This window comes from Mesoplodon bidens (assembly GCF_964165515.1).
Source record: "Mesoplodon bidens genome assembly, chromosome: 3".
Classification (NCBI taxonomy): Eukaryota; Metazoa; Chordata; class Mammalia; order Artiodactyla; family Ziphiidae; genus Mesoplodon; species Mesoplodon bidens.
Window position 1 is genome coordinate 111,682,593 of NC_138178.1, and position 23,309 is coordinate 111,705,901.

The 23,309-nt window shown below is 39.6% G+C and overlaps 2 protein-coding genes across 5 annotated transcripts in view; one reads left to right on the forward strand and one right to left on the reverse strand.

Moving 5' to 3' along the window:
- NUBPL (NUBP iron-sulfur cluster assembly factor, mitochondrial) overlaps positions 1 to 23,309 on the forward strand; it is a 351,028-nt gene that overhangs the window by 23,122 nt on the left and 304,597 nt on the right. Inside the window, exon 1 of one of the 4 annotated variants that reach the window (XM_081229691.1) lies at positions 3,756 to 3,837. The exons of 2 other annotated variants lie outside the window; for them this stretch is intronic. The gene's annotated coding sequence lies outside the window, so the exon portion shown is untranslated. Of the gene's footprint in view, positions 1 to 3,755; positions 3,838 to 4,053; positions 4,075 to 23,309 lie in introns of those variants that run through there. One more of the 4 variants, XM_081229693.1, reaches the window with a different exon arrangement.
- GPR33 (G protein-coupled receptor 33) lies at positions 3,079 to 4,101 on the reverse strand (the record flags this gene model as incomplete). The annotated part of the gene is made up of 1 exon (XM_081229704.1): positions 3,079 to 4,101. The coding sequence occupies one exon, from the start codon at positions 4,099 to 4,101 to the stop codon at positions 3,079 to 3,081; it is 1,023 nt and encodes a 340-aa protein (XP_081085830.1).

Here is a 23,309-nt window from a genome sequence, read left to right on the forward strand (position 1 = left end):
AATCTCATTCAGAGCTGTCCCATATTATAGATAAGGAAGGTAAGGCCCAGAAAATGTGGGTAATCTGCCCCAAAAAAAACACCAAGCTAGAGGCAAAGCCAGACCACCACCCAAACCTCCTGATTACAAGTTCAATGCTTTTTCTTTTTTTTACATCGTATGTGGATATTGACATTTTCTAGGAACTTCTGTTTGATTTTTGCCGTCAATATAGTGAATTCTGATGAAATAAACGGACTATGTATATCCGGGCTGGAAGCCCTGCCTCACAGCCTCCTAATAGTGACCTCAGGCAGTGGGTAGGGTGATTAAGAGCATGGATTGATTCTAGCACCAGACTGCCTGGACTTGCAATACTGGCTCTTCCACTTGCTTACTGTGTGGCCTTGGGCAAGTGCTTCAGTTTCACAGCCTGTAAAATAGTGAGGACAATGTGACCTACTTCATAGAATTGCTGTGGGATTAAGTGAGTTACTATTTGTAAAGCATTTTGAACCATGCCTGGGCACAAGGTAAGCATGATGTAAATCTTTTTTTGTGTGTGTGTGTGTGTGGTATGCGGGCCTCTCACTGTTGTGGCCTCTGCCATTGTGGAGCACAGGCTCCGGACGCACAGGCTCAGCAGCCATGGCTCACGGGCCCAACCGCTCCGTGGCATGTGGGATCTTCCCGGACCGGGGCACGAACCCGTGTCCCCTGCATTGGCAGGCAGACTCTCAACTACTGCGCCACCAGGGAAGCCCGATGTAAATCTTTTTTAAATAAAAATCTGGTTCAATCCTATTATTTTATACCCAAAGTCCTTTTTCAAATCACATATTGTGATGACCCGTATTCAATTTTCATTAAGTATATTTTACTGGATATCACTTACATGTAGTACTATAGAAAAGAAATAGTGTGATTGATAGGCTTCTCTCTGTCTTTGAGGAGTTTACAGTCTATAGAGAGATGGAACAAAGTACATAAAAGAGCCCGGGAAGAGCACTTCCTTGTTTGTTACTGTAGCAAATATGAGGAGGGAGACCAAAGGCTCTGTGGCTGTTAGGTTTCCAAAGTAAGATTCTTGCTTCAAAGAATCATTATGTTCCATCCAATAACTTGCTTTCTTAAGTCCTGCATCATAAACTCCAGTGGGCTTATCAGGCCCTGGGAGAGTGTGTGGAGGGAGGGAGCAGCAGCCCCTTCTTGCTGAAGGGCCCCTCAGAGCCACAGCCTGGTCTTCCTTCCTACTTCTCCATCTCTGGGACACTATTCAAGGCTCCAAAACTTGAAATAGGGGCCAACAATGAAACTGTTCACCTACCCAAAATTTTTTGTCCCTTATATTCAAAGTGAGAGAGGCCAAGCCTCTAGTTGCCCAAGAAAGCAGTGATGCCAAGTCAATTAGCAGAATTTCTAGGGCACAGAACTACTGTTACTTTCCCACTATGAAAAGTTAGTAATGAAAATTAATTTCCCTTCTTCTCTGTAACCCTTTGTAATTAATATCATCCTTTTGGGGGATTTCTGAGGAGGATGTACGCCTGTGGCTTGGAATTGTCTGTGCAAAGCTAGCTGAAATATTTAGGGACTGAGTTTGCATTGTGGCCTAAATATCTGCCTTCTGTATTAGTTGAACTAGATAGAACTACTTACTGATTGATATGTGTTGACCGACAGATAGAACTAACTAAATATATAAAAGGTAATAGGTCACTGATACCATGTGGTCCTATATAACTTAGGTGCTGTAATGTTTTTCAAAAACTTGATGCAAAACTTGAAAACCAGGGAAACAAAGTTAATTTTGTTATTGCTATTTTAGAATTAAATGTACTGTGACATTACCCAGGCAGGCTCACAAACATTTATAATTGTGTTAGTCCCATATTTCTGTGACAGCTTAATCCATAAATATTACAAAGACATTTAAAGTATCTTTATACTTAAAACATTAAAGTATAAATTCTTTATTCTTTAACATGGAGATGACAAGATGAGTGCCTTGTCATCGCCATGTTAAATTTTGTTCATACCAGTTAAATAATTTAGGTGCTATCTGAATAAAGACCTTGGTCTAAATGTCTATTTGGTAGAAAATTCTGTGACAGAAAATTCAGATTGATGGGTTCTATTGGTATTCAGAAAGTGATATTACTATAGCCTCAAAAATCAAAGGTTAAGAATCACATTTGCATCAGTTCACACCAACTAGGATGGCTATAATTGAAAAAAAGGAAAATAATAGGTGTTGGTGAGGGTATGGAGAAACTAGAACTTTTGTACATTGCTGATGAGAATGCAACATGGTACAGCTGTTATGGAAAAAAGTGGCAATTCCTCAAAAACCTAAACATAGAATTGCCACATGACCCAGCAATTCAAAATAATTGAAAATAAAGACTCAAACAGACACTTGTACACCAGTGTTCATGGTAGCATTATTCACAATAGCCAAAAGGTGGAAACGACTCAAATGTCTCTCAACAGAAGAATGGATAAACAAAATGTGGTATATACATATAACAGAATATTATTTAGCCATAAAAAGAATGAGTTCTGATACATGTTACAACATGGATGAACCTTGAAAACATTATGCTAAGTTAAATAAGCCAGACACAAAAGGAGAAATATTGTATGATTCCACTTATATGGAATACCTAGAATAGCAAATTCATAGAGATAGAAAGCAGATTGGAGGATATGAAGAGCTAGGGGAAAGAGTGGGGGGTAGGGGCGTGAAAGAGGAGTTATTGCTTAATGGGTAGAGTTTCTCTTTTGGGTGATAAAACATTTTGGAAATGGATAGTGGTGATGGTTGCAAAAAATTGTGAATTTAGGTCATGCCACTAAAATGTACAATGAAAAATGGTGTTATATGTTATATATATTTTACCACAACGAAAGTAAAAAAAAAAATCACATTTGCAACATCACCCATCACATTTTACAGCCCTTATAATGTTCATAGATCTAACTATAGTACAGCCCAGGTGTCTCTCTAATATAGGGACTATATTATACAAGAGTTGAGGGTCTGTCTCTGGTGATATCATTGACTAAGAATCCATTCTTTGCTCCGGGATCCAGAATTTAAATATCGGCTTCTGAATTTAGGTTTTGTGTCCTTTCTTCCGAAGAATCTTCACTGAATGTTGACTCAAAAAGAGCAAGAACAGACTTCTTGAAAACCTTTCTGAAGTTCTCCCCAGTAAATAGGTAGAGTGTGGGAGAAAAGACAGTATTGAAAGAAGTAGTTATCACTGTGAGTATCAGAGTCAACTGGAAAAGTAGTGATCTGTTCTTAGTGAGAATTAAGCCTTGGTATACATGGTAGGGCATCCAACACACAAAGAAAGAGATAACGGCAGTCATCATGACTTTGAAGGGCTTGCTGGATTTGAAGAGGCTCCTCTCTTTCATCTTTTTGGCTACTCTTTCATAACAAAAGGTGATGATGAGGAAAGGCAGAAGGAAGCCCAGCAAGAAGCGGCTGCTGAAACAGGCTACATGAATCCATTTTCTTAATGTTTGAATCTTTTTGCCTTCCCAGTTAGTAGACACAGCATAGTTATTCTGGCAGGTCACTCTTCCTTTATGGTCATCATGTGCCTCTCTGAAAACCACATAGGGCATGCTGAGGGCAGTGGCAAACATCCAGACTCCTAAGATGATGCTGGAAACCCAGCGTGGGGTTCGGTGCAGCTGTGACCACACTGGGTGAAGAGTGAGAAGATAACGATCAATGCTGATGGCTGAGAGGAAGAAAACAGAGGCAAACATCCCTGCAGACAAAATGCTATTGAAGACCTTGCATGTGGCCATTCCAAAGCTCCAGTGATTTTCCTGAAGGTAGGAGATGGCCAGAAATGGCAAAAATAATGTTGAAATAAAATAAGAGAGAATGAGATGAAAATATAACAGAGTATTAACAGTCTTTTTCATTTTGAATTTTAGCACCCATAGGTAGAGACCATTGGTGATAGTGCCAATTATAAATGACGTGAACAAAAGAAGTGCAACAATCACTTTTGAGGCAGGTGTTGGAATGTGAATGCTGTTTCTTATTAAAGTAGAGACATTGAGCAGGTAATCATTAGAGTTGATCGGATCCATAATTGGAATGAGAAGCTGAAAATAACAACAAAAAAGAAACAAAAGAAATGGTTAAATATAGAAATTAAAATAGTAATTTTTGCATATTCATAGTCAAAATGACAATATTTTTAAAATGACAAACAATATTTTTACAATAATACAAATCAGATATTTTTCTTTTATTTTGTGTGAGGAATTAAGATCAGATTAATTGGGGCATCAAAAATAGAAATACTACAGATGCAATGAAATTAATGTGAAATAGAAATAAGTTTGGAATATTCTGACTTCGTTAAGTAATTAATTTAGGCAGCTAAAAATATCCTATTTAGGGAATTCTCTGGCAATCCAGTGGTTAGGACTACACGCTTCCACTGCATGGGGCACGAGTTTTATCCCAGGTCGGGTAATTAAGATCCCATGTGCCACCTTGGCTCAGCCAAAAAAAAAATTCTATTTAGACATTAACCAGAAGTCTGACCCTACTTGATGGGCACAGATTCTTGAATAAGGCAGTGTAGAATCAGTTTTACTTGACTAAGACTTGGTCAGGGCAATGTTACTAACGAAATTGAATAACAAAAATGACAACAATGGCTGCAAGTTAGTAATCATAGGGAGCTATAATTAGATTTCTGCCATGAGCTAATTATATATAGTAAATGCTATTACCTAGTATTCTAACACTCAGCACATAACAGTAAGAACAGATATTCAGGGCTTCCTTGGTGGCGCAGTGGTTGAGAGTCCGCCTGCCGATGCAGGGGACACGGGTTCGTGCCCCGGTCCGGGAGGATCCCACATGCTGCGGAGCGGCTGGGCCCGTGGGCCATGGCCGCTGGACCTGCGCGTCCGGAGCCTGTGCTCCGCAATGGGAGGGGCCGCAGCAGTGAGGGGCCCGCGTACTGCAAAAAAAAAAAAAAAAAAAAGAAAAAAAAAAAAAAGAACAGATATTCATATAGGAGCCCTTCGGCACCGTAAGATTGTGAAGTACCTTCAAAATCATCAATGAAAGAGGAAAGTGTATGGTAGAATATAGCAGTAGTTCTTTCTTACTTCAGGAGGGGAAAGACAGAGAGAAGTCAAGGAACTGATATTTATCCAGTACTTGTTGTATGCAGGAAACTTTATATAAAAATAATTTTTTTCCATACAAAGGCAAATGTTTAAATAGAGGAGAAAGTGAGGCTTACAGGGGTTAAATTTCATATTCAACATCTCCCACCATACCTCCACTGTGGCAGGTGGGGAACCCTATAAATGTTCTATGTTACTTCTTTGAAAACTGGTAATTCATGTGTAGTGTATTTTGATAACGCTCCATGAAATGGAGTATTTGATTATCCAAAATATCCCATTTCTTGAATAACTGCTCCTATATTATTGAAAATATAAATGTGAGAATATTTTGGAAAATAGCTATTATAACAGAGTCACATCAACAAACTGTTTTTTGATAAATTGGATAAAGCAATGGAAATTCCTAATGGTTTTTTTCACTAATCAAAAACATCCAAAGAATATCCAGAGAGAAGAAATAAAATAATTGCTGTTAAAACCATAACTACCTTAATTCTGCCAGCTAAGGGAGTTGCAAAAATTTCCCCCAAAGTAGAAAAATGGTTCTCTTCAGGAAGATACCTTGGTAGTCTGTTTGGGAATAAAAAGTGAAGTTTTGGGACATGGAATGGATAGGCAATGATGAGTGAAAGAGTGGGAGCCCAAGGAAGAGGCTGGGTGAAGGTCCTGGGATCATGAGAAGAGGGGGAGGAGGGAGGATGGTCTTCAGAGAGGGGCCCCAGGAAAACACAGCAGGAGGCTAGGAGGCTTGCAGAGGAGGAAGGGTCAATGAGATATTGAGAAGCAGAGATGACACAGGGGATTTAAAATGAGGAATGTCTAATAGTTAGTTTTAATCCATTTGTTATGGTTTGACATGGTGTAATGTCTCCCTTAACCTCATTAATCACAACTTCTTGTGTTGGTGGTTGCTCTGGGGAATGGAAAGAAAAGAGCTTGTGTTCCCTATTTGGGAAGGAATAGGATGGAGAGAAGAGGCCAGTAGTGGGAGGTGAGATGTTAATGAGATGATGAATATGGTGGAAACTGTATAGACATTGGGGCTTGAGTAGACAAGGAGAAACAAAATCCCATGGAGGATTTCTGATACTGTGTGTGTATGGCCTGTGTGTGTCTATTTGTGTGTGTATATGTGTGTGTGTGTGTGTGTGTGTCTGTAGTCTGTCTATATATCTGTGGTGCATTTGTGTGTATGTATGTGCATATATGGTGTGTGTCTCTGTGGCATGTGTGTATCTCTAGTGTGTGTATAAATTCATGGGGTGTGTGTGGAGCTGTGTGTGTGTGTGTGTGTGGAGCTGTGATCTGTGCAAGTGTGGTGTATTTGTGTGTGGTCTCTGTGGTATCTGCGGTCTGTGTGTATTTATCTGTGCAGTGTGTATGCGTGTAGTGTTTGTATGTCTGGGTGTGTGTGTGTATGTGTGTGGTCTCTCTGTGTATGTGCATATGAGAAACTGAATTATAGGGAAGATTTTATTAAAAATTGTGTGGCTGAGCTCTGTATAGAAGGGCATCTGGAAGTAATGCAGGACTTGAGCAAAAGCAACACTGGTAGTCGTTCTGAAGGGCATATGAAGTTTCCTAAGAACTTTGATTTATTGCACATGACCAGGAGATTTCTTCATCCTTAAACATCTTTTAAAACGGTTTTGAAGTACTTGCTTATAAATTAGTGGGGCAGAACTGGGGCTCTGGCATCCCACAGAAGTGGGTTTCGATCCTACCTCTACCACTTAAACAGCTCTGTAATTTTGGACTCTTAACTCTGAGCCCCTTTCACCTTGTAAACCCCGGTGACTTTTTATGAGGACTAAGTGAGATAATGTAGAAGAACCACTTAGCTCCCTTCATGGCACATATTAAGCATTCAGGAACTTTTTACCCCTTAGTTTGCTCAACTTGTTTTGGTTTTTTTTGGCCGCATTGGGTGGCATGCGGGATCTTAGTTTCCCCGACCAGGGATCGAACCCTTGAACCCGCACCCCCTGCGGTGAAATCGTGGATTCTTAACCATTGGACCACCAGGGAAGTCCCCTCGATTTGTTATATTAAGGCTAGCAAGAGCCTCATTTTGCCCTCTTAATGTCATATTTCTTTCCTTCTGAAAGCCCCCTACTGAATTCTAGAGTACCACCAGGGATTTCTGAAAAAATCTAAATGTTCATCTATAGGGGCAGAGGCTGTCAGATTTAGAGTTATTTTGAAACCTTTCTATAGTGACAGCTTTGGCACAAATGACTTTCAGGAAGACCCCGCCTGGGCTTGGGGACATCGAGCTACTATGGGGGAGGGAACCACAAGAACTCGGGAAACTGATCTGGAGAAAGCCTAGAGAATCTATTCAGATGATAGCTCTAGGATAAAGCTGCTTGCTCAGGAATCTTACCTTGGAGTTATATCTTCATGCCAGACGGTCTTGGGAAGGCCAGAGGGACTCTATATCAGCAATCTCCTCTCCAGGGACAGAGGCAAAAATCAGTGACACTTTGCCTTCATCTCATCTGCCTTTCTTCTTGCTGATGCTACTCCCCAACCTTGAACCTACTATTTAAATATTCAGTGGCTTCTTGATGTTTCCCTGTTCCTTTTTCTGTGAAATGTGTGCTATAGAGGCGTAAGTAGAGAGATGAGTACTTCTTCAAATCATTTCTCCATTTTAAGGAAAGATTACAAAAATTCCATAAACAAAGTTATTCTACTTAAGTTATTCTGTTTAAGTGTTGTTACTCCATAACAAAGCTTGTTTCTGGTGTTAAAACACTGATTAAAAATTACCTTCTCGTATTTGGTCATCCCACCAGGCACCCACTCTGCCTCGATTCTAGCATGTTGGTTAGCATATGGATGCATGGTGTTGGGTACATAGGGAGGTGGTAAATATCAAGCATGGAAAAAAAAAATTTGGAAATGAGCTACCTAATGCTGCTGGAGAGAAAATGATCAGAAAGGAAAACTCAAATATCAAGTTTCACAGTGAAATGGAATGTATGATAACAGGCCAAAAACTAATATTATTTAGTTTGGGAAGATGAAGACTGATGGGCAGAATGATTTGCATTTGTGCAGTTGCTGAGAATGGCTGGAAAGAACACAGAATTGGTTACCATATCCTAGAAGACAATCGCATTATAAGAAAATCATACAACCCAGGTAATACATTTATGAACTGACGAAGCCCTACATTTTCTATTTTCCTCTCTCTAATCCACCTCTGAAATTTTAGGATCAGCCTCTATGCTGACCTCAGTGTCCTGATTTCTTTCCTGCTTGCTTTCCTCTTCATCTCTGCACCACCAGTGGAGAAAATACATCAAAACTGCTGTGTGGCTCATCAGTGAAGCTCAGGAATCTGTTATTTAGGTTAGACTTGGAATTTTAAAGCTTTCATTGCTACTGTAGCCTTATAAAAAATAGGCTTAAATTTTAGTTCTTAATTCATTTGGGGCTATGACCTTCAACCTAAGAACTGATCTTCTTTGCTTCAAGTTAAGGATACGTTTTCAAACTTGCTACTGCCTTTTAAAAGCAATTTCTTGCCAGGTTTTCATACCCTTTGAGCTAATTCACAGACTTGGAACAACCTGAGATATTATTTGATCCAAACCCACTAATTTTGAAGATGAGAAAACTGACACTTAGAGAGGTTAAGTGATTCACAATAGGTTTTCACCAAGAAAAGAACCAAGGGCTCCTTCAGCCGCCCTGTACTATTTCATTGGTGCAAAAAGGGATTTGGATCAGGTTCTTCTTCCTCCCTCCTCCCCCCTTATATTTCCAAACTCTACAACTAGTAAATTTTATAAATAACAAATATATTTTGGACTAGTGTTTAATTCCCTACCCCCACCCCCTAACAAAATATGCACAAGGGCTAGTACCACAATTAGATAGCCTAAAATTTTGTTCTTCCATTACTCCCCTCAGAAATACTCTCACTAGTGAGTATTTTTATCTAATAGGTAATTAAACCAATGATATTAACTCTGTTGAGAAAGACGCAGACTGTTTGAGGAAGGAGCTTCTCTTCTGTGGCTTTGGTGATATGACTCCATTCATTGCACTTTTCATATTTCAAAGTAAGTCCAGTGGTTTCAAGAGAAGAATTCATGGAAATGGAAACTGTTTTATGTGGTTTGGATGTGATCACAGTATGAAACAGATAGAAATGCAGAAGCAGATAGAGTTGCAAAATCAAAAGCTTGAAAGGCTAGGAACTCACAGATGCATATAATTTTAGAGCTAGAGGGGACCGAGGAGTTAACTTCATCTAATTCCTGGTGCTATAGATGAAGAGACTAAGACCCATCGAGATATCTGAGAACTTGTCCTAGATTCCATTATTAGTTAATAAAAGATTTGGGGCAGAAATAATGTACACTAAAAATACTAATGAACTGCTTATAGGCACTATATTGATTGCACAAAACAGTATAGGATAGAAGACAAAACTATAGATATAAATTCTACCTCTTTTACTTACCATATATATAACATCTCTAAGTCTCAGTTTCCTCATTTGTGAATGTAAAAAAACGAAAGAAAACACTGCTCCTGAGTATTCTTTTGAGGATTAATAATTATTACTAAATATCGTTAAGAATTATTAATAATAATTATTTGATACTATAAGTAAGGACTTAGTGCCTGGCACATGGTAGGTATTAAATGCATGGCAGTTAGTATTAATATGTAAGCTGTATCAGAGAACACTAGCAAGCCCAGTGGGCTGGAGCAAATCTCCAGGCAGTGCAATTCAAGAAACATTTATTGAGTATTTATTTATTTATTAAAAGAATTTTAATATCTTTATTGGCGTATTAATTGCTTTACAATGTTGCATTAGTTTCTGTTGTACAACAAAGTGAATGAGCTATAAGTATACCTATATCCTCATATTCCCTCCCTCTTGAGCCTCCCTCCCATCCTCCCTATCCCACCCGTCTAGGTCATCAAAAAACATTGAGCTGATCACCCTATACTATGCAGCACCTTCCCACTAGCCATCCATTTTACATTTGGTAGTGTATATATTGTCGATGCTACTCTCTCACTTCATCCCAGGTTCCCCGTCCCCCACGTGTCCTCAAGTCTGTTCTCTACATGTGCATCTTTATTCCGTCCCAGCCACTAGGTTCATCAGTACTGTTTTTTAGATTCCATATATGTGCGTTAGCATATGGTATTTGCTTTTCTCTTTCTGACTTACTTCACTCTGTATGACAGTCTCTAGGTCCATCCACCTCACTACAAATACCTCAATTTCATTTCTTTTTATGGCTGAGTAATACTCCATTGTATATATGTGCCACATCTTCTTTATCCATTCATCTGTCGATGGACATTTAGGTTGCTTCCATGTCCTGGCAACTGTAAATAGTGCTGCAATGAACATTGGTTTATGACTCTTTTTGAATTGTGTTTTTCTCAGGGTATATGCCCAGTAGTGGGATGGCTGGGTCATATGGTAGTTCTGTTTTTAGTTTTTTAAGGCACATCCATACTGTTCTCCATAGTAGCTGTATCAATTTACATTCCCACCAACAGTGCAAGAGGGTTCCCTTTTCTCCACACCCTCTCCAGCATTTATTGTTTGTAGATTTTTTTATGATGGCCATTCTGACCGATGTGAGGTGATACCTCATTGTGGTTTTGATTTGTATTTCTCTAATGATTAGTGTTGTTGAGCATCTTTTCATGTGTTTCTTGGATATCTGTATATCTTCCTTGGAGAAATGTCTATTTAGATCTTCTGCCCATTTTTGGATTGGATTGTTTGGGTTTTTTTGATATTGAGATGCATGAGCTGCTTGTATGTTTTGGAGATAAATCCTTTGTCAGTTGCTTCATTTGCAAATATTTTCTTCCATTCTGAGTGTTGTCTTTTCGTCTTGTTTATGGTTTCCTTTGCTATGCAAAAGCTTTTAAGTTTCATTAGGTCCCATTTGTTTATTTTTGTTTTTATTTCCATTTCTCTAGGAGTTGGGTCAAAAAAGATCTTGCTGTGATTTATGTCACAGAGTGTTCTTCCTATGTTTTCCTCTAAGAATTTTATACTGTCTGACCTTACATTTAGTTCTTTAATCCATTTTGAGTTTATTTTTGTGTATGGTGTTAGGGACTGTTGTAATTTCATTCTTTTACATGTAGCTGTCCAGTTTTCCCAGCACCACTTATTGAAGAGGCTGTCTTTTCTCCATTGTATATATATATTCTTGCCTCCTTTATCAAACATAAGGTGACCATATGTGTGTGGGTTTATCTCTGGGCTTTCCATCCTGTTCCATTGATCTATATTTCTGTTTTTGTGCCAGTACCATATTGTCTTGATTGCTGTAGCTTTGTAGTATATTTTGAAGTCAGGGAGCCTGATTTCTCCAGCTTCGTTTTTCTTTCTCAAGATTGCATTGGCTATTCGGGGTCTTTTGTGTTTCCATACAAATTGTGAAATTTTGTGTTCTAATTCTGTGAAAAATGCCATTGGTAGTTTGATAGGGATTGCATTGAATCTGTAGATTGCTTTGGGTAGTATAGTCATTTTCACAATGTTGATTCTTCCAGTCCAAGAACATGGTATATCTTTCCATGTTCGTATCATCTTTGATTTCTTTCATCAGTGTCTTATAGTTTTCTGCATACAGGTCTTTTGTCTCCTAGGTATTTTATTCTTTTTGTTGCAGTGGTAAATGGGAATGTTTCCTTAATTTCTCTTTCAGAGTTTTCATCGTTAGTGTACAGGAATGCAAGAGATTTCTGTGCATCAATTTTGCATCCTGCTACTTTACCAGATTAATTGATTAGCTCTACTAGTTTTCTGGTGGCATCTTTAGGATTCTCTATGTATAGTATCATGTCATCTGCAAACAGTGACAGTTTTACTTCTTCTTTTCCAATTTGGATTCCTTTTATTTCTTTTTCTTCTTTGATTTCCGTGGCTAAAACTTCCTAAATTATGTTGAATAATAGTGGTGAGAGTGGGCACCCTTGTCTTGTTCCTGATCTTAGAGTAAATGTTTTCAGTTTTTCACCATTAAGAATGATGTTAGGACTTCCGGGTAAGATGGCGGAAGAGTAAGATGCGGAGATCACCTTCCTCCCCACGGATACACCAGAAATACAGCTACACGTGGAACAACTCCTACAGAACACCTACTGAATGCTGGCAGAAGACCCCAGACCTCCCAAAAGGCAAGAAACTCCCCACATACCTGGGTAGGGCAAAGCGGAGAGATTCCCGCACAGAGGATCGGTGCCGAGCGGCACTCACCAGCCCGAGAGGCTTGTCTGCTCGCCCACCAGGGCGGGTGGCGCTGGAAGCTGAGGCTCGGGCTTCGGTCAGAGCGCAGGGAGAGGACTGGGGCTGGCGGCGAGAACTCAGCCTGAAGGGGGCTAATGTGCCACAGCTAGCCGGCAGGGAGTCCAGGAAAACTCTGGAGCTGCCGAAGAGGCAAGAGACTTTTTCTTCCCTCTTGGTTTCCTGGTGCGCGAGGAGAGGGGATTAAGAGCGCTGCTTAAAGGGGCTCCACAGACGGGCGCGAGTCACGACTGAAAGCACGGAGCCCAGTGACGGGCGTGGGACGCTGGGGCTGCTGCTGCCGCCGCCAAGAAGCCTGTGTGCAAGCGCAGGTCACTGTCCACACCGCCCTTCCGGGAGCCTACACAGCCCGCCACTGCCGGGGTCCCGGGATCCAGGGGCGGCTTCCCTGGGAGAACGCACGGCGCGCCTTGGGATGGTGCAACGTCACGCCGAACTCTACCGCTGGAGGCTCGCCCCGCACTCCGTGCCCCTCCCTCCCGCCCGGCCTGAGTGAGCCAGAGTCCCTGAAGAGGCTGCTCCTTTAACCCTGTCCTGTCTGAGCGAAGAACAGACGCCCTCCGGCGACCTACACGCAGAGGCGGGGCCAAATCCAAAGCTGAGACCCAGGAGCTGTGAGAACAAAGAAGAGAAGGGGAAACCTCTCCCAGCAGCCTCAGAAGCAGCGGATTAAAGCTCCACAATCAACTTGATGTACCCTGCATCTGTGGAATACATGAATAGACAACAAATCATCCCAAATTGAGGAGCCAGGAGTCAGTGCTGTGCCTCTGAGGTGGGAGAGCCAACTGCAGGACACTGGTCCACAAGAGACCTCCCAGCTCCACATAATATCAAACGGCGAAAATCTTCCAGAGATCTCCATCTCAACACCAGCACCCAGCTTCACTCAACGACCAGCAAGCTACAGTGCTGGACACCCTATGCCAAACAACTAGCAAGACAGGAACACAACGCCACCCATTAGCAGAGAGGCGGCCTAAAATCATAAGAAGTCCGCAGACACCCCAAAACACACCACCAGACGTGGACCTGCCCACCAGAAAGACAAGATCCAGCCTCATCCACCAGAACACAGGCACTAGTCCCCTCCACCAGGAAGCCTACACAACCCACTAAACCAACCTTAGCCACTGGGGACAAACACCAAAAACAACGGGAACTACGAACCTGCAGCCTGCAAAAAGGAGACCCCAAACACAGTAACATAAGCAAAATGAGAAGACAGAAAAACACACAGCAGGAGAAGGAGCAAGATAAAAACCCACCAGACCTAACAAATGAAGAGGTAATAGGCAGTCTACCTGAAAAAGAATTCAGAATAATGATGGTAAAGATGATCCAAGATTCTATTTCCCAGATCCAAAATCTTGGAAATAGAATAGACAAAATGCAAGAAACAGGTAACAAGGACCTAGAAGAACTAAAGATGAATCAAGCATCGATTAAAAACACAATAAATGAAATAAAAAATACTCTAGATGGGATCAATAGCAGAATAACTGAGGCAGAAGAACGGATAAGTGAGGTGGAAGATAAAATAGTGGAAATAACTGCTGCAGAGCAAAATAAAGAAAAAAGAATGAAAAGAACAGAGGACAGTCTCAGAGACCTCTGGGACAACATTAAATGCACCAACATTCGAATTATAGGGGTTCCAGAAGAAGAAGAGAAAAAGAAAGGGACTGAGAAAATATTTGAAGAGATTATAGTTGAAAACTTCCCTAATATGGGAAAGGAAATAGTTAATCAAGTCCAGGAGGCACAGAGAGTCCCATACAGAATAAATCCAAGGAGAAATACGCCAAGACACATATTAATCAAACTGTCAAAAATTAAACACAAAGAAATCATATTAAAAGCAGCAAGGCAAAAACAACAAATAACACACAAGGGAATCCCCATCAGGATAACAGCTGATCTCTCAGCAGAAACTACAAGCCAGAAGGGAGTGGCAGGACATAATTAAAGTGATGAAGGAGAAAAACCTGCAACCAAGATTACTCTACCCAGCAAGGATCTCATTCAGATTTGATGGAGAAATTAAAACGTTTACAGACAAGCAAAAGCTGAGAGAGTTCAGCACCACCAAACCAGCTTTACAACAAATGCTAAAGGAACTGCTCTAGGCAAGAAACACAACGAAGGAAAACACCTACAATAACGAACCCAAAACAATTAAGAAAATGGGAAGAGGAACATACATATCGATAATTACCTTAAATGTAAATGGACTAAATGCTCCCACCAAAAGACACAGATTGGCTGAATGGATACAAAAACAAGACCCATATATATGCTGTCTACAAGAGACCCACTTCAGACCTAGAGACACATACAGACTGAAAGTAAGGGGATGGAAAAAGATATTCCATGCAAATGGAAACCAAAAGAGAGCTGGAGTAGCAATTCTCATATCAGACAAAATAGACTTTAAAATAAAGACTACTAGAAGAGACAAAGAAGGACACTACATAATGACCAAGGGATCGATCCAAGAAGAAGATATAACAATTGTAAATATTTATGCACCAAACATAGGAGCACCTCAATACATAAGGCAAATACTAACAGCCATAAAAGGAGAAATCGACAGTAACACAATCATAGTAGGGGACTTTAACACCCCACTTTCACCAATGGACAGATCATCCAAAATGAAAATAAATAAGGAAACACAAGCTTTAAATGATACATTAAACAAGATGGACTTAATTGATATTTATAGGACATTCCATCCAAAAACAACAGAATACACATTTTTCTCAAGTGCTCATGGAACATTCTCCAGGATAGATCATATCTTGGGTCACAAATCAAGCCTTGGTAAATTTAAGAAAATTGAAATTGTATCAAGTATCTTTTCTGACCACAATGCTATGAGACTAGATATCAATTACAGGAAAAGAGCTGTAAAAAATACAAACACATGGAGGCTAAACAATACACTACTTAATAACGAAGTGATCACTGAAGAAATCAAAGAGGAAATTAAAAAATACCTAGAAACAAATGACAATGGAGACACGACGACCCAAAACCTATGGGATGCAGCAAAAGCAGTTCTAAGAGGGAAGTTTATAGCAATACAATCCCACCTTAAGAAACAGGAAACATCTCGAATAAACAACCTAACCTTGCACCTAAAGCAATTAGAGAAAGAAGAACAAAAACATCCCAAAGTTAGCAGAAGGAAAGAAATCATAAAAATCAGATCAGAAATAAATGAAAAAGAAATGAAGGAAACGATAGCAAAGATCAATAAAACTAAAAGCTGGTTCTTTGAGAAGATAAACAAAATTGATAAACCATTAGCCAGACTCATCAAGAAAAGAAGGGAGAAGACTCAAATCAATAGAATTAGAAATGAAAAAGGAGAAGTAACAACTGACACTGCAGAAATACAAAAGATCATGAAAGATTACTATAAGCAACTCTATGCCCATAAAATGGACAACCTGGAAGAGATGGACAAATTCTTAGAAATGCACAACCTGCCAAGACTGAATCAGGAAGAAATAGAAAATATGAATAGACCAATCACAAGCACTGAAATTGAAACTGCGATTAAAAATCTTCCATCAAACAAAAGCCCAGGACCAGATGGCTTCACAGGCGAATTCTATCAAACATTTAGAGAAGAACTAACACCCATCCTTCTCAAACTCTTCCAAACAATATCAGAGGAAGGAACACTCCCAAACTCATTCTACGAGGCCAACATCACCTTGATACCAAAACCAGGCAAGGATGTCACAAAGAAAGAAAACTACAGGCCGATATCACTGATGAACATAGATGCAAAAATCCTCAACAAAATACTAGCAGACAGAATCCAACAGCACATTAAAAGGATCATACACCATGATCAAGTGGGGTTTATTCCAGGAATGCAAGGATTCTTCAATATATGCAAATCAATCAATGTGATACACCATATTAACAAGTTGAAGGAGAAAAACCATATGATCATCTCAATAGATGCAGAGAAAGCTTTCGACAAAATTCAACACCCATTTATGATAAAAACCCTGCAGAAAGTAGGCATAGAGGGAACTTTCCTCAACATAATAAAGGCCATATATGACAAACCCACAGCCAACATCGTCCTCAATGGTGAAAAACCGAAACCATTTCCACTAAGATCAGGAACAAGACAAGGCTGCCCACTCTCACCACTCTTATTCAACTTAGTTTTGGAAGCTTTAGCCACAGCAATCAGAGAAGAAAAGGAAATAAAAGGAATCCAAATTGGAAAAGAAGAAGTAAAGCTGTCACTGTTTGCAGATGACATGATACTATACATAGAGAATCCTAAAGATGCTACCGAAAAACTACTAGAGCTAATCAATGAATTTGGTAAAGTAGCAGGATACAAAATTAATGTACAGAAATCTCTGGCATTCCTGTACACTAATGATGAAAAATCTGAAAATGAAATCAAGAAAACACTCCCATTTACCATTGCAACAAAAAGAATAAAATATCTAGGAATAAACCTACCTAAGGAGACAAAAGACCTGTATGCAGAAAATTATAAGACACTGATGAAAGAAATTAAAGATGATACAAATAGATGGAGAGATATACCATGCTCCTGGATTGGAAGAATCAATATTGTGAAAATGACTCTACTACCCAAAGCAATCTACAGATTCAATGCAATCCCTATCAAACTACCACTGGCATTTTTCACAGAACTAGAACAAAAAATTTCAAAATTTGTTTGGAAAAACAAAAGACCCCGAATAGCCAAAGCAATCTTGAGAACGAAAAACGGAGCTGGAGGAAACAGGCTCCCTGACTTCAGACTATACTACAAAGCTACAGTAATCAAGACAGTGTGGTACTGGCATAAAAACAGAAAGATAGATCAATGGATCAGGATAGAAAGCCCAGAGATAAACCCACGCACATATGGCCAACTTATCTTTGATAAAGGAGGCAGGAATGTACAGTGGAGAAAGGACAGCCTCTTCAATAAGTGGTGCTGGGAAAACTGGACAGGGACATGTAAAAGTTTGAGATTAGATCATTCCCTAACACCATACACAAAAATAAGCTCAAAATGGATTAAAGACTTAAATGTAAGGCCAGAAACTATCAAACTCTTAGAGGAAAACATAGGTAGAACACTCTATGACATAAATCACAGCAAAATCCTTTTGGACCCACCTCCTAGAGAAATGGAAATAAAAACAAAGATAAACAAATGGGACCTAATGAAACTTCAAAGCTTTTGCACAGCAAAGGAAACCATAAAGAAGACCAAAAGACAACCCTCAGAATGGGAGAAAATATTTGCAAATGAAGCAACTGACAAAGGATTAATCTCCAAAATTTATAAACAGCTCATGCAGCTCAATAGCAAAAATCAAACAACCCAATCCAAAAATGGGCAGAAGACTTAAATAGGCATTTCTCCAAAGAAGATATACAGACTGCCAACAAACACATGAAAGAATGCTCAACATCATTAATCATTAGAGAAATGCAAATCCAAACTACAATGAGATATCATCTCACACCGGTCAGAATGGCCATCATCAAAAAATCTAGAAACAATAAATGCTGGAGAGGGTGTGGAGAAAAGGGAACACTCTTGCACTGCTGGTGGGAATGTGAATTGGTACAGCCACTATGGAGAACAGTATGGAGGTTCCTTAAAAAACTAAAAATAGAACTACCATATGACCCAGCATTCCCACTACTAGGCATATACCCTGAGAAAACCATAATTCAAAAAGAGACATGTACCAAAATGTTCATTGCAGCTCTATTCACAATAGCCCTGAGATGGAAACAACCCAAGTGTCCATCATCGGATGAATGGATAAAGAAGATGTGGCACATATATACAATGGAATATTACTCAGCCATAAAAAGAAACGAAACTGAGCTATTTGTAATGAGGTGGATAGACCTAGAGTCTGTCATACAGAGTGAAGTAAGTCAGAAAGAGAAAGACAAATACCGTATGCTAACACATATATACGGAATTTGAAAAAAAAATGTCATGAAGAACCTAGGGGTAAAACGGGAATAAAGACACAGACCTACTTGAGAATGGACTTGTGGATATGGGGAGGGGGAAGGGTAAGCTGTGACAAAGCAAAAGAGAGGCATGGACATATATACACTACCAAACGTAAGGTAGATAGATAGTGGGAAGCAGCCGCAGAGCACAGGGAGATCAGCTCGGTGCTTTGTGACCGCCTGGAGGGGTGGGATGCGGAGGGTGGGAGGGAGGGAGATGCATGAGGGAAGGGATGTGGGAACAGATGTATATGTATGACTGATTCACTTTGTTATAAAGCAGAAACTACTAAAAAAAAATTTTAAAAAAAATTAAAAAAAAAAAAAGAATGATGTTAGGGGCTTCCCTGGTGGCGCAGTGGTTGAGAGTCTGCCTGCCGATGCAGGGGACATGGGTTCGTGCCCCGGTTCGGGAAGATCCCACATGCCGCGGAGCGGCTTGGCCCATGAGCCATGGCCGCTGAGCCTGCGCTTCCGGAGCCTGTGTTCCGCAATGGGAGAGGCCACAACAGGGAGAGGCCCGCGTACCGCAAAAAAAAAAAAAAAAAAGAATGATGTTGGCTGTGGGTTTGTCATATATGGCTTTTATTGTGCTGAGGTAGTTTCCCTCTGTGCCCACTTTCTGGAGAGTTTTTATCATAAATGGGTGTTGAATTTTGTCAAAACTTTTTTCTGCACCTATTGAGATGATCATATGGTTTTTATCCTTCAGTTTGTTAATATGGTGTATCACATTGATTGATTTGTGTATATTGAAGAATCCTTGCATCTCTGGGATAAATTCCACTTGATCATGGTGTATGATCCTTTTAATGTGCTTTTGGATTCTGTTTGCTGGTACTTTGTTGAGGATTTTTGCATCTATGTTCATCAGTGTTATTGGCCTGTAGTTTTCTTTCTTTGTGACATCTTTGTCTGGTTTTTGTATCAGGATGATGGTTGCCTCGTAGAATGAGTTTGGGAGTGTTCCTCCCTCTGCTACATTTTGGAAGAGTTTGAGAAGAATGGGTATTAGCTCTTCTCTAAATGTTTGATAGAATTCATCTGTGAAGCCATCTGGTCCTGGGCTTTTGTTTGTTGGAAGATTTTAAATCACAGGTTCAATTTCAGTGCTTGTGATTGGTCTGTTTATATTTTCTGTTTCTTCCTGGTTCAGTCTCAGAAGGTTGTGCTTTTCTAAGAATTTGTCCATTTCCTCCAGGTTGTCCATTTTATTAGCATAGAGTTGCTTGTAGTAATCTCTCATGATCCTTCGTATTTCTGCAGTGTCAGTTGTTACTTCTCCTTTTTCATTTCTAATTGTGTTGATTTGAGTCTTCTCCCTTTTTTCTTGATGAGTCTGGCTGATGGTTTATCAATTTTGTTTACCTTCTCAAAGAACCACCTTTTTTTTTTATTGATCTTTGCTATTGTTCTATGGTTGCCTTCATTTCTTTTTCATTTATATCTGATCTAATTTTTATGATTTCTTTCCTTCTGCTAACTTTGGCGTGGTTTTTTTCTTCTTTCTCTAATTGCTTTAGGTGTAAGGTTAGGTTGTTTATTTGAGATTTTTCTTGTTTCTTGAGGTCAGATTGTATTGCTATAAACTTCCCTCTTAGAACTGTTTTTGCTGTGTCCCATACATTTTGGGTCATCGTGTTTTCATTGACATTTTTTTCTAGATATTTTTTGGTTTCCTCTTTTTCTTCCGTGCTTTCTTGGCTATTTAGTAGTGTATTGTTTAGCTTCCATGTGTTTGTATTTTTTACAGTTTTTTTCCCATAATTGATATCTGGTCTCATAGCATTGTGGTTGGAAAAAATACTAGATATGATTTCAATTTTCTTTAATTTACTGAGGCTTGATATTTGACCCAAGACATGATCTATCCTGGAGAATGTTCCGTGTGCACCTGAGAAGAAAGTGTATTCTGTTGTTTTTGGATGGAATGTCCTATAAATATCAATTAAGTCCATCTGGTCTAATGTGTTATTTAAAGCTTGTGTTTCCTTATTTATTTTCTGTTTGGATGATCGGTCCATCGGTGAAAGTGGGGTGTTAAAGTCACCTACTATTATTGTGTTACTGTTGATTTCCCCTTTTATGGGTGTTAGCATTTGCCTTATCTATTGAGGTACTCCTATGTTGGGTGCATAGATATTTACAATTGTTATATCTTCTTGGATTGATCCTTTGATCATTTTATAGTGCCCTTTCTTGTCTCTTGTAATAGTCTTTATTTTAAAGTCTATTTTGTCTGATATGAGTATTGCTCCTCCAGCTTTCTTTTGATTTTCATTTGCATGGAATATCTTTTTCCATCCCCTCACTTTCAGTCTGTATGTGTCCCTAGGTCTGAGGTGGGTCTCTTCTAGACAACGTATATACGGGTCTTGTTTCTGTACCCATTCAGCCAGTCTGTGTCTTTTCGTTGGAATGTTTAATCCATTTACATTTAAGGTAATTATGGATATTTATGTTCCTATTACCATTTTCTTAATTGTTATGGGTTTGTTTTTGTGAGTCTTTTCCTCTTCTTGTGTTTCCTGCCTAGAGAAGTTCCTTTAGCATTTGTTGTAGAGCTGGTTTGGTGGTGCTGAATTCTCTTAACTTTTGCTTGTTTGTAAAGGTTTTAATTTCCATGTCGAATCTGAATGAGATCATTGCTGGGTAGAGTAATTTTGGTTGTAGTTTTTTCCCTATCATCACTTTAAGTATATCTTGCCACTTCCTTCTGGCCTGTAGAGTTTCTGCTGAAAGATCAGCTGTTAACCTTATGAGGATTCCCTTGTATGTTATTTGTTGCTTTTCCCTCGCTGCTTTTATTTTATTTTATTTTTTTGTTACGCGGGCCTCTCACTGTCGTGGCCTCTCCTGTTGCGGAGCACCGGCTCCAGACACGCAGGCCCAGCGGCCATGGCTCACAGGCCCAGCCACTCCGCGGCATGTGGGATCTTCCCGGACCGGGGCATGAACCCGTGTCCCCTGCATCGGCAGGCGGACTCTCAACCACTGCACCACCAGGGAAGCCCCTCCCTCGCTGCTTTTAATATTTTTTCTTTGTATTTAATTTTTGTTAGTTTGATTAATATGTGTCTCACGTGTTTCTCCTTGGGTTTATCCTGTATGGGACTCTCTGTGCTTCCTGGACTTGATTGACTATTTCCTTTCCCATGTTGGGGAAGTTTTCATGTATAATATCTTCAAATATTTTCTCAGACCCTTGTGTTTTTTCTTCTTCTTCTGGGATGCCTATAATTCTAATGTTGGTGTGCTTAATGTTGTCCCAGACGTCTCTGAGGCTGTCCTCCATTTTTTCATTCTTTTTTCTTTATTCTGCTCTGCAGCAGTTATTTCCACCATTCTATTTTCCAGCTCAGTTATCTGTTTTTCTGCCTCAGTTATTCTGCTATTGATTCCTTCAAGAGTATTTTTAATTTCAGTTATTGTGTTGTTCATTACAGTTTGTTTGCTCTTTAGTTCTTCTTGGTCTTTGTTAAACGTTTCTTGTATTTTCTCTATTGTATTTCCAAGGTATTGGATCATCTTCAGTATCATTACTCTGAATTGTTTTTCAGGTAGACTGCCTATTTCCTCTTCATTTTTTTGTCTTGTTGGTTTTCATCTTGCCCCTTTGCCCATAAGATATTTCTCTGTCTGCTCATTTTGTCTAATTTACAGCATTTGAGGTCTTCTTTCCCTAGGCTGCAGGGTCATAGTTCCTCTTGCTTCTCTTCTCTGCCCCTGGTGGTCTGGTTGGTCCTGTGTCTTTTGTAGGCTTCCTGGTATGAAGGACTAGTGCCTGTGTTCCTGTGGGTGGAGCTGAGTCTTTTCCCTGTGATGAGCAGGGCCGTGTCAGGTGGTGTGTTTTAGGGTATCTGTGAGCTTTGTATGAGTTTAGGTAGTCTGTGTGCTGATGGCTGGGTTTGTGTTCCTGTGTTTTTTGTTGTTTGTTGTGAGGTATCCAGTGCTGGGAGCTGCTGGCAATTGGGTGGAGCTATGTCTTGGATTCAGATAGAGGTCTCCATGAGTGCTCTCTGTGATTAAGCTTCCCTGGGGCTGGGAATTCTCTAGTTGTCCAGCATCCTGGACTCAGTGCTCCCATTCCAGAGCCTCAGGCGTGACTTTTGGTCAAGGGACTAAGACCCTGCAAGTTGCTCATCCCAGCAATAAAGGGGATTAAAAAAAAAAGACTAACAATACCCCAGACAATGGGAAAAAGTAAAATCAAACAGAAACAGAGAAAAAGAAACACGCACACACACAAAAGAAGCAAAGAAAGAACCAAATAAATCAAATAGCAAGAGAACAACCAGACAAACAAAAGAACCAAAGAATGAAATCAGACAGTTAAGAAGAAAGCTGACAAAAACCCAGAACCAAGAAACAAAACCAAAGCTGAGTTCCAACTGAATATTGAATCAAAGAGACAAAATAAACTGACAAAAAATGTTATTAAAAAAAAAAGAAAAAGAGAAAGGGGAAAGAAGACAGAACAACAGAAAAGCAATGTAGATACAGAAAAAGAAAAAGAAAATATATTTTTTAAAAAAGGGCAAACAAAACCCCTGAGAAATGGTAAAAACAAAATCAGAGAAACAAAAACAGAAACAAGGAAACACACACACGTAAAAGAAACAAAAACAGGGCCAAATAAAACAAAAAGCAAGAGAGCAACCAGACAAATAGAACTCCGAAATGCAATCAAATAATTAGGATTAATACTAACAAAAACACATAACCTAAAAGCAAAACCAAAGCAGTGTGCCAACTGAAAAATAAAGCAAGGAAACAGAACAAACCAATAAAAATGATT